This window comes from Ailuropoda melanoleuca, chromosome 2 (assembly GCF_002007445.2).
Source record: "Ailuropoda melanoleuca isolate Jingjing chromosome 2, ASM200744v2, whole genome shotgun sequence".
Taxonomy (NCBI): domain Eukaryota; kingdom Metazoa; phylum Chordata; class Mammalia; order Carnivora; family Ursidae; genus Ailuropoda; species Ailuropoda melanoleuca.
This window is the reverse complement of record NC_048219.1, coordinates 85,375,860-85,386,541: the sequence shown is the minus strand read 5'-3', so window position 1 is coordinate 85,386,541 and position 10,682 is coordinate 85,375,860. Positions and strand designations below refer to the sequence as shown.

Below are 10,682 nucleotides of genomic sequence, written 5' to 3'. Positions count from 1 at the left end.
AAAAAAAAAGGATTAGAATCTTATAGTTCATGGACCCAGACATCTGCTTTCAGTTTATCTTCTAAGCTGCTAAAATAAGCAGAATAGAAGAGTGAGAAGCCATTTCTTCAACAACCTATAAATCTCAACAAATACAGTCCCCAAATACTTCCTTTATGTGTGTGTGTGTGTGTGTTTATTGTTTTCCTCCTTTGGTAGATGAAGGGTAAAAGGTTTGCCAAGGGCAGGATGTAGAGCCGGGGAAGAGGAGGAAGTCCACGGGTAAAGGAGATAAAGCAGGAAAACCACAAGATATGCAAGATGCTCTCTGTTCACAGCGTTTGGCCTCCTCCACTGGGATGTTAGGTGCTCAGCAAGGTGGACAAGGGGCTTGACTGGCCAGGGCTGCAGGTGTGGTTGGCATTGCAAGCTCAGCACCCAGGGCCACAGACTTGGACGCTGCCCTGGTGTCGTTCATGTGCTTNTGGAAATGTGGTACCAAGAGACTGCCAGCAAATACATAGCTCCCCATCCCAAGTAGGCATACCCACTACACAGGGCTGAAGTATGGATTTGAGGATGACGTTGCTTGCCTTCAAAAGGCTGGACTGGGGAGCAAAGGGCAAGGAGGAAGGGAATAGAGGGATCATTGAGGTTTCCTCTTCTGCACCATCACGCATTGGGGTAATGATGCATGGAATGAGTGACATTGATACTGCAGATGAGGACCTTTAAGGAGCTAGACTGGCAATTGAAGATGAAAGAAGATAATCAGGTATAAGGGGAAAGGTTCTCCTTTGAGAATTTTGGCATCTATTCTAGCTTTTGTTAAGGCCACATAGGTATGGGAAGGGAAATATAAATCTCATTTATATAAGAGCAACGTCTATTCAAGTCCCTTTGAACATGGGAGGGATGTTGAGTGGGCTCAGACAGAGAAAAACCAGGAAACTGTTAGTACATGGTTCCCCATCCTCTCTGCTCCATGGGGGCTGCATCATACAGTCCCTGAATCTCTCCTTGTGCCTTGCCAGGGCTTAGAGGAACCCACATGGAGAACGTATATGACTTCTACAAACCAGATGCAGCTACAGAGTACCCAATAGTGGATGGGAAGCTCTCCATCCAGTGCTACCTACGGGCCTTGGACAGATGTTACACATTATACCGTCAAAAAATCCAGAACCAGTGGAAACAAGGTACGGGACTCGGAGGGCAGAAAGTGGGGACTCTATTTCCAGGGGAAACAAGAGTTGGTCCTAAAAGCTTAAGAAAAGGTTTCTTCTCTCCTTCAAAAACGATCTCAAGAGAATTGTTTCATGTCCCCTTCCTCTTATATCCTTCCATGAGTCTATGCTACAGTCCATCTGGAAGCTTCCAATTCAAGTATGAAGCTGCCTCTAACTTGAGCTAAATGAAAGAAAGTAAACAATCTAGAACCAAAGTCACCAGTAGGAAACCAGTGGGTGTCAGCCACCTGGGGAGTGGTGAGTCAGAGTAACCACATCCTACTGGGACTAGGATTTGTTTCTGTTGAAGTCAGGAGTGATTTGACTCACCTTTTGTAGTTCGATACCTTTTAAAGTCTGGTTGATGTTGAAAAATCTTATCTCTATTTTCAGTATACTAAAATGTTAGTGATTTTTCTGTGGATGGTAATGTTACAAGTTAATTTTATTTTTACCTTTAGTTTCTGAGTTCTCCAACTAAGAGAATATGTACTGCTTTCATAATCAGAAAGGAAACAAACTTTATTTTAAAAGTTCAGAGCAATCTACTTTAAGAAAATAAAAGGGTTCTTATCTGCTCAACCATGGCCAGAAGGGCATCTGTGATAGGCAGTTTTCAGTGTGGGAAAAGGCACGTGTGGAAGGTCAGAGCATGGATGCTTTAGGGGTGCCTTAGGAGCCACTTCTTGCCCCTTTCCACTGTGCTGAAAGTGATGCCACTCACCACTGCTCGCCCCTCCGGATAAGCAGTAGACTTGGACTTCTCTACCTTCCATCCACTGTAAATTTGCTATTGGTTAATTGCTCTCACAAGCTCTATATTCTTTCTGCATTCTAATTTTGCTCTGCAGCCTCCTGTGGAATTTGATTGATGCTGCTTTGGCTTTTAGCACTAAGAGACAGTCTGGGTTGTCTATAGAGTGAGACATCAGAACCTAAATCCAAAGCCAGACATTTTTCAAGCTGGGTAACCTTGGACACATGACCTAGCTTCATATTTTAGAGACTCTGTTTCTTCCTCTGAAAAATATAGAAAAGTAACATGACACTAGTTTGATTTGGAGGAATTATCTGTCATAAAAGTTGGCAATAGTTGACAGGAAGAAAATGTTTCTTTCCCTTCTTTCTTTATAAGTAGAGTGTTTAGTAAAATGCCTGTAAAGTGAATGAACAAAACTTAGATGGTTTGCTGGAGGTAGGAGCTGGTTCTCTGGGATGCCTCAAGTCCCTCAGAACACTTAGGTCTTGGGGTGTAGGTCTAAATGGCTCATCCACCATGGCACATCCTTGCTTTCACACTTCCTCTTCCAGCTGGCATCGATCGGCCTTTCACTCTTGATGACTTACAGTTTATGATCTTTCACACGCCCTTCTGCAAAATGGTCCAGAAATCCCTGGCTCGCCTGATGTTCAATGACTTCCTGTCAGCCAGCAGCGACACGCAGACCAGCCTCTATAAGGAGCTGGAGGCCTTCAGGTGGGTCTTCTTCGGGGAAGCCTTCAGAGGCTCATGAGGGCTGAGGAAGGAGGAGGTTTCCTCACTCCTTGAGTCTGTACCACCAGCCAACACTGGGGGTGAGAAAAGGACACTCCTCCAACACAGTAGAAATGACACCAAGTCTATACATGACTTATTGGGTTATGGTTTACATAGAGCCCTGCACCTTTTATCTCAGGGACCACAGGGAGTTTGACAGCACCTCTAGATGAAGTAGCTGGCTATCAGAAGCTTCAGAGAATAAGAAAAAGGGGAAAGGGTGTGTGGCTAAATCATTCAGTCAGTAAACATTTTATGAACATCAACTATATGTTAGGCATCATACTAAACTCTAGGGACACCAAAATAAATGTGACTCCATGATCCCTGCCTCAAGGATCTTACAGTCTATATGTGCACACTTTTCGGTTCAGCAAATCCATGCAGAGGGAACATGCAGAGTTTTAGCTGGTGAGGACAGGAATGAAGAGACTGGTTCAAGTAGGGCACATCGTATCATGGCCCATTTTTCAGCCTTTAAAAATATTGCTAGAGAAGATGATTTAATGTCATAGAGAGAAAATTAGTTAGGGAAGCATGTTGAATAGAATATATAGCATGATTTCATTTTCTAGTTAACCTTATGACAGCAGGGATGGATTCCACAAGAAAAATTGACCTAAGGCTCTCTCTGAATGGTAGGACTATTAGTGACATTGTTTTTCTTTGTGCTGGCCTGTATTTCCAAATAGTTTGTAATAAAAACATGTGCCTAAAGTCTCTCCAGAAGCTGTTACTTTTCCCCCTTGCTGCCTCCCTGCCCTTCTGTGGTCTCTCACCTGGCCTGTGTCTCTGGCTGCCTCCCAGGGGGCTAACACTGGAGGAAACCTACACCAACAAGGACATGGATAAAGCACTTCAAAAGGCCTCCCTGGACACGTTCAACAAGAAAACCAAGGGCTCCCTTTACCTCTCCACTCACAACGGGAATACATACACCTCATCCTTATATGGGTGTCTGGCCTCCCTTCTGTCCCGGTGAGTACTGCGCCTAGCCCCACCTTCTACCCCCCACCCCATGGTCATGGTCGGAGGGGTCAACCAAATTTGGTTCCTCTTCTGGTGCAGAAATTCTAAAGGAAGGAAAGATAATGAAAGAAACTTGTTTCAAAGGTACATGTATAGGCAGATTTACTATCGGTATTAAACAATGGTCTCCAAAGTGACGATGTACGATGTCAAGGACTGTGTAAGATCTGCTTGGATGCAGCAAGCACCTAATAGAACTTAGACGCATATTTTTATCTCATCCATTTAAAATCTCTGTCCGTAGTAAAGCATGATGGTTAAGAGAGTCTAGTTTTAGAACCCACAACCAAGGTTTGAATACCACTTATTAGCTTTGATCTCGGAAAAATGTTTAACCTCTATGTGCTTCACTGTCCCCATCTATAAAACATATGCACTAACAATTCCCACCTTCTAGAGTTCTGATGAGGGTTAAATGTGTGAAGGAATTAAAACACTAGTGCTCAGCAAGTGCTCAGATACCAGTTGTTATTTTTATTGATATTCTATTTTCTGGGTTTTATAAGGAAACACTTGCACTATAGTACCTGCACATAACATAGGAGATATATATATATGAACTCAACCAAATGATTACTGATGAGGGGATGATAAAAAAGGTACAACTGCTGAAACAGTACCAGAAAACATGGAAACCTTGAAGTGGTCTGACCTCCAAACTTCAGAGTTCACTGAATTCATCTTGTCCTCATAGGTGGTGAGAAGCTGCTTTTATACCCCCAATTCTGTTATGCTCAATGTGCCTTCTGTATCTTGGATTTTAGCCACTCTTCTCCTGGCAAGTTTTCTTCTTTCTGGGTCTATACCCAGGGTCTTCCAAAAGCCCCTCTTTGTGCAGAGTGCCTGGAGCCCATTTCTACTTGCAAGAGGTTGACTTGAGTGGGGCGATAGGCTGGTGGTTTATTTGAAGGACAGAATATAATAATGTGCTTGAGTTTTGATTTCTTTCCCTGCAGGTATTCTGCCCAAGACTTGGCTGGTTCCAGGATTGGAGCCTTCTCTTATGGCTCTGGCTTGGCAGCAAGTTTTTTTTCATTTCGAGTGTCCAAGGATGCTTCTCCAGGTGAGTCCCGTCTTTCTATCAGGCACTTCTGATAAGATTCATCGGATAAAAGAAACCACTCTCTGCCTCCCCACTACTGAGGCTCCCATCTGGACAGAATTATGTTGTGATTAAGAACAGAGGAATTCCCTGAAGGGATTTAAGCACTGGAGTAATTTTGTCTAATTTATGGAATTGAATCATTTGCCTGGCCACTACTTGGAACTAGATTGAAGAGAAACAAAGGTGGAAATGAGAAACCAGTCAGGTTGTTCCAGCAAACAGTCCAGGTAGGAGGTAGTTAATGGCCATTAGGCTGCATATGGTTAAAGGGAAGTTGATGGATTTGAAATTTTCAACAACTGTCTATTGATTATTTTATGTCAGATGTGATCGAGGGTGTGCACCTAAGTACTCTGTGGGACATTCCTTGACTAAGAGTGTGTCTGCCAGTAGGTTTCACTAACATTACATTTGCTGACCTTTATCATTTCTTGACATTCCAAACCACACACAGCACTTTCCTAGAGGGTTTGAGCTCCCACAGAACCTGGCTCTCTATCAGACTTGTGACTGGTAAGAGTGGTAATGACAGTGGAGCAGATTTAACAATCTTGCCTTTGTTTCCCAGGATCCCCCCTGGAGAAGCTGGTGTCTAGTATGTCAGACCTGCCAAAACGCCTTGCCTCCCGGAAGCGTATGTCTCCTCAGGAATTCACAGAAATAATGGACCAAAGAGAACAATTCTACCATAAGGGTAAGAAAAAGGGTGAGAAGGGAGGAGAAGGAAATTTTCTCAGATTTCATGCCAGTGGCAGAGAGCCAGGATTCATCAGAAGTCTGGATTACAGTGGGCCAGGGCGAAGACATCTATGAGATATGATTGGGACAAAATCTGTTAGGTCCAAAGGGGTAAGAATTAGGTGGGGAAGCAGAAGGCAGAGTGGAGAAGAGGTAGGAAGCAGCATGTAGCTTCCCAGTAGAGATTGTAGTTAACCACTCGAAACAGGATACTGGACAATGCAGTCCCAAGGATTTCAGACATGTGGTCTTGAATACTGCTCTCTATGCAACAGTTGAAAGAGCCCAGAATTTGGAGCTAGATATTTAAATCTAAACTGACCTGTGCACTCAGTAGCTCTTTGTATTTGGGAAAATTTTTGAAGTTTTCTCAGTTGTCTTATTTCTGAAATCATACCAAATTTGCAAGATTGCCAAACAGATTAAATGAGTTAATGTACACAAATAAGTTACTCACAGATATTACTATCTCTGCCCACCTGCCCCCTTTCCCTACTGAACATAAAAACAAAATATTGTCCAATGGGATGCCTGGGTGGCTCAGTCAGTTAAGCATCTGCCTTCCACTCAGGTCATGATTCCAGGGTCCTGGGATCAAGCCCCACATTGGGCTCCCTGCTCAACGGAAAGACTGCTTCTCCCTCTTGTGCGCTCCCTGCTTGTGCGCTCTCTCCCTCTCTCTCTCTCTCTCTCTAATAAATAAATAAAATCTTTAAAAAACATTGCCTAAAAAAGCAACAAAGGAAAAGGAAACAAAAGCTAAAGTTATTACTGGAGAGATCTGATGGTGGTTTTAAAACCAATGCCAAAACAAAACGTATTTTCTCAAGCAAGACTTGGGACACAAGACTTGCATGTGGTGTGGAAGGGGAGACAGAATACACGGTACTGGGAATGTTCCAGAAAACCTAGGCCTCATAGTCATCCATCTTCTCTGGAACAGGGACACCTTAGGGCAAAGAGGAAAAACAACTAAAATAACATAGGTCTTCTGAGATGAACACTGATGGACAAAGAACAGAAATACTATAATGAATCAGAGCCAGAGAACTTAGGGCTAGGAAGGAAGTGTCTATTAGAAGACAGGAAGCTCTGAGGTATACATCCTTAAGCCAGGTACCATTGGCAAGAGGACATGAAGAAGAGAGGAAGGTCACGTTTACTGTAGGAAAACGTCATACTCCTATAGTAAAATTTCTCACAGCCAAGGCTTATGTACTAGATCCAAGATGGCCGCTTCTGGTTCTTGGGCTGGTCCAGGGTTCTGCTGGGGCTGTGACAGGTGGCCTCACAGCTAGGAGAGCTTCATGTTGAAGGCATCCCTGTCACTCTTTCCTCTTCCCCAGCTCCGTGGAGCTCTTTGTACGTATTGCCTCTTCTCATTCCACAGTGAATTTCTCACCACCTGGCGACACGAGCAGTCTTTTCCCCGGCACGTGGTACCTGGAGCGAGTGGATGAGCTGTATCGCCGGAAGTACGCCCGGCGACCAGTCTAAAGGTGGTGAGTGAAGTTTTGCAGGGTTGGTGGCATCAAGTTTGTCCTCTGGGTAACAGATGCAGTTCTGATAGTGTAACCAGGCCAGACAGGGTCTATAGCTCCGCAATGATGGGTGGTGGGGAGTTTGTACCATGAGGACCACCCAGAACTGGTGGGGGTCTTTGCCCTGGAGAGACAAAAGCTGGGGGAGGGGCATGTTTTAAACTCTGGAATGTGGGGAAAAAAAAAGTCAACTTGTTTACCTGATCTGCTCAGGATAGGAAGCTCCCCTAGAAATGTGATAGAAACCAAATTGGCATCTGTGAGGGGAAGCAGGCTGTGAACCAGAACCTACAGAACTCATTCCTCCAAAGGGGTGAGGTAGTAATAAAGATGAGTGGCTTCAGAAAAGGTACTTACTAGTGTGTTGGGGACCGATTCATGGAGAAACAGGGTGTTGGGCATTCTGTTGGTGCCAGAAGCCTCGGCAGGTGGGAACCTCGCCAGGCTGTTCCTCCTGGGGAAAAGATGTGAGGTTTGAAAAGTCAGTGGAGGGGAAAGTGCAGAAGGGTTTCTTGCAAGAGGACTGCCTGGGGTACTTTTTGAAGGGGAATCGAGTATTCAGAATGAGAACTTTCGGGGCGCCTGGGTGGCTCAGTCGGTTTATAACCCTTCAGGTCAGGTCATGATCCTAAGGGTCTGGGATTGAGCCCTGTGTCGGGCTCCTTGCTCGGCGGGGAGTCTGCTTCTCCCTTTCCCTCTGCTGCTCCCCCTGCTTCTGCTTTCTCTCTCTCTTCAAATAAATAAATAAAATCTTAAAAAAAAAAAAGGATTAGAATCTTATAGTTCATGGACCCAGACATCTGCTTTCAGTTTATCTTCTAAGCTGCTAAAATAAGCAGAATAGAAGAGTGAGAAGCCATTTCTTCAACAACCTATAAATCTCAACAAATACAGTCCCCAAATACTTCCTTTATGTGTGTGTGTGTGTGTGTTTATTGTTTTCCTCCTTTGGTAGATGAAGGGTAAAAGGTTTGCCAAGGGCAGGATGTAGAGCCGGGGAAGAGGAGGAAGTCCACGGGTAAAGGAGATAAAGCAGGAAAACCACAAGATATGCAAGATGCTCTCTGTTCACAGCGTTTGGCCTCCTCCACTGGGATGTTAGGTGCTCAGCAAGGTGGACAAGGGGCTTGACTGGCCAGGGCTGCAGGTGTGGTTGGCATTGCAAGCTCAGCACCCAGGGCCACAGACTTGGACGCTGCCCTGGTGTCGTTCATGTGCTTGTTTGCTTGTAATAGGATTCTTAAGGGCCAGTCAATGGCAAAGACGGGGCAATTAGATGTGTCAAGCTAGTTCAGTCATCAGAAGGAAAGAGTGACAGAGAGAGAGANGGGCTGCAGGTGTGGTTGGCATTGCAAGCTCAGCACCCAGGGCCACAGACTTGGACGCTGCCCTGGTGTCGTCGTTCATGTGCTCNAACAAATACAGTCCCCAAATACTTCCTTTATGTGTGTGTGTGTGTGTGTTTATTGTTTTCCTCCTTTGGTAGATGAAGGGTAAAAGGTTTGCCAAGGGCAGGATGTAGAGCCGGGGAAGAGGAGGAAGTCCACGGGTAAAGGAGATAAAGCAGGAAAACCACAAGATATGCAAGATGCTCTCTGTTCACAGCGTTTGGCCTCCTCCACTGGGATGTTAGGTGCTCAGCAAGGTGGACAAGGGGCTTGACTGGCCAGGGCTGCAGGTGTGGTTGGCATTGCAAGCTCAGCACCCAGGGCCACAGACTTGGACGCTGCCCTGGTGTCGTTCATGTGCTTGTTTGCTTGTAATAGGATTCTTAAGGGCCAGTCAATGGCAAAGACGGGGCAATTAGATGTGTCAAGCTAGTTCAGTCATCAGAAGGAAAGAGTGACAGAGAGAGAGAAATTGGGCATTTTCAAGGGCGAGTTTCTAAATCAGGCTCCCTCCCTCTCATGGTCCACAAGCATCGTACCTTGGAGGAGGAAAGCTGGGGCTCTTCTCCTCGTCTCATGCTGATAGCTCACATGAGCAAGTAACCCACAACAATGAAATTTTANAAATTGGGCATTTTCAAGGGCGAGTTTCTAAATCAGGCTCCCTCCCTCTCATGGTCCACAAGCATCGTACCTCGGAGGAGGAAAGCTGGGGCTCTTCTCCTTGTCTCATGCTGATAGCTCACATGAGCAAGTAACCCACAACAATGAGTGAATGAAAGATTTTCTGTCAGCATGGCACTCTGTGGAGCTGTCTCTTCACTGTCCAGCCTGTCCGGCCTGCTCTTCTGTCAAGTAGAATGTGACACGGGGCCCCTGCCCACCTCCCTTGGCTCCTGTGGCATTGGGACAGATGGCCCAGGCATCCAGGCGTGGAGCCGGGCAGGCAGCGGAGCCCCCCCAGACCTCCTGATGCAGGCAGGAGAGCTCCTCTGCATAGCCTTACCTCAGACAAGACACAGGGACTGGGAACAAGGGCAGAGGGATGCCCCGGAGGAGACTCACACTCCATGTCCTTCTTTTATCTCTTTGAATTCTACAGACTGTGCTTCCATGCTAGCAGTTTCTGGCCACGGATCGTATTTTTAAAAAGCCCCCTCTTCGATGGAAATGGACTGGATTGGACACCGTAGTCCCCGGAAGCAGCGGCCCTAGAGAGTGGGGGGCCATCCTTAGCGGTCCTTTCACTGCTGCAGTCACTGTCATGGGCTAATGGTAGGGCAGGGGTCCTCTGTGGAAGAAGGGATGCGAAGAAGGCCTAGCCCACAGTCACGGCCCTCCAGAACTGGGAAAAAAATCTGGATAACTTTGCTTATCATGTTCCCTTGTGGTCATTAATATCCTTATTAGATTTCTGTGCTGTTATATCTTTATTCCTTTCTTAAGCTCTTTTGTCAATTTCTAGATGTTGTAGCTGGTACTGTACCCATAAAACACAATGCAGAAGTTAGAGAAGGAGGCAATCACTCATCGTATTGCTTGGAAGCCGGAGCACAAAACACGCACCAGCTGATATGCGGAGGAGCCTGCCGGTCACACCCCCTCCAGCTCTGAGGGCCCCACTCTTCCTGCCCCCCACCTGCCCCCACCACTGGAAAACCTCTGAGCACTCACCTCATACACCCCTCCCCCATCCCATTCCATTCTCCAAGAAGCACAGGGGAACAAAGGTGGGGACACAGCCTCTGCGCCCAGCTTCCTTCCCTGATCTAAAGACGCCACCTGTAGACCAGGCCAGAGATGCCCTCAAGGGCGGCCTCCGCTCCTTGCTCAGGCCGTGCCAGTGTTATCTGGGCAAATACACACAGCACAGAGGTGAATGCAGCATACTTTTGGCTCCTCCAGCCAAAGAAGAGAGTTTTGATACCTTGCAGGGAATGCTTCTGCTAGAGATTGGTTTTTCTCCCTTGGGTTAGGGCACTGCCTTTTCCAGGACCGTCTTATAAAGTAGCAAGGGTTCAGGGGGGTGGGAATTGAGGTGGGGAGGGGTCCGGGAGGAGGACGGAGGATACCAGGTCTTTCGAAAAGCTTCCTCAGCTGCCCCGCTTTGCAGGAGAGAAGCTAGCTTCCTTCGGT

The 10,682-nt window shown here is 46.3% G+C and overlaps 1 protein-coding gene across 1 annotated transcript; it reads left to right on the top strand.

The window, feature by feature from the left end:
- Positions 1-992: 992 nt before the first annotated feature.
- LOC117801041 (hydroxymethylglutaryl-CoA synthase, mitochondrial-like) lies at positions 993-9,979 on the top strand. The gene is made up of 7 exons (XM_034654187.1): positions 993-1,178; positions 2,520-2,685; positions 3,553-3,723; positions 4,731-4,837; positions 5,448-5,573; positions 7,008-7,116; positions 9,649-9,979. Exons 1-6 carry the CDS (start codon positions 1,031-1,033, stop codon positions 7,112-7,114), a joined length of 825 nt encoding a protein of 274 aa, XP_034510078.1. The 5' UTR covers positions 993-1,030; the 3' UTR covers positions 7,115-7,116; positions 9,649-9,979.
- The last annotated feature ends 703 nt before the right edge of the window (positions 9,980-10,682 follow it).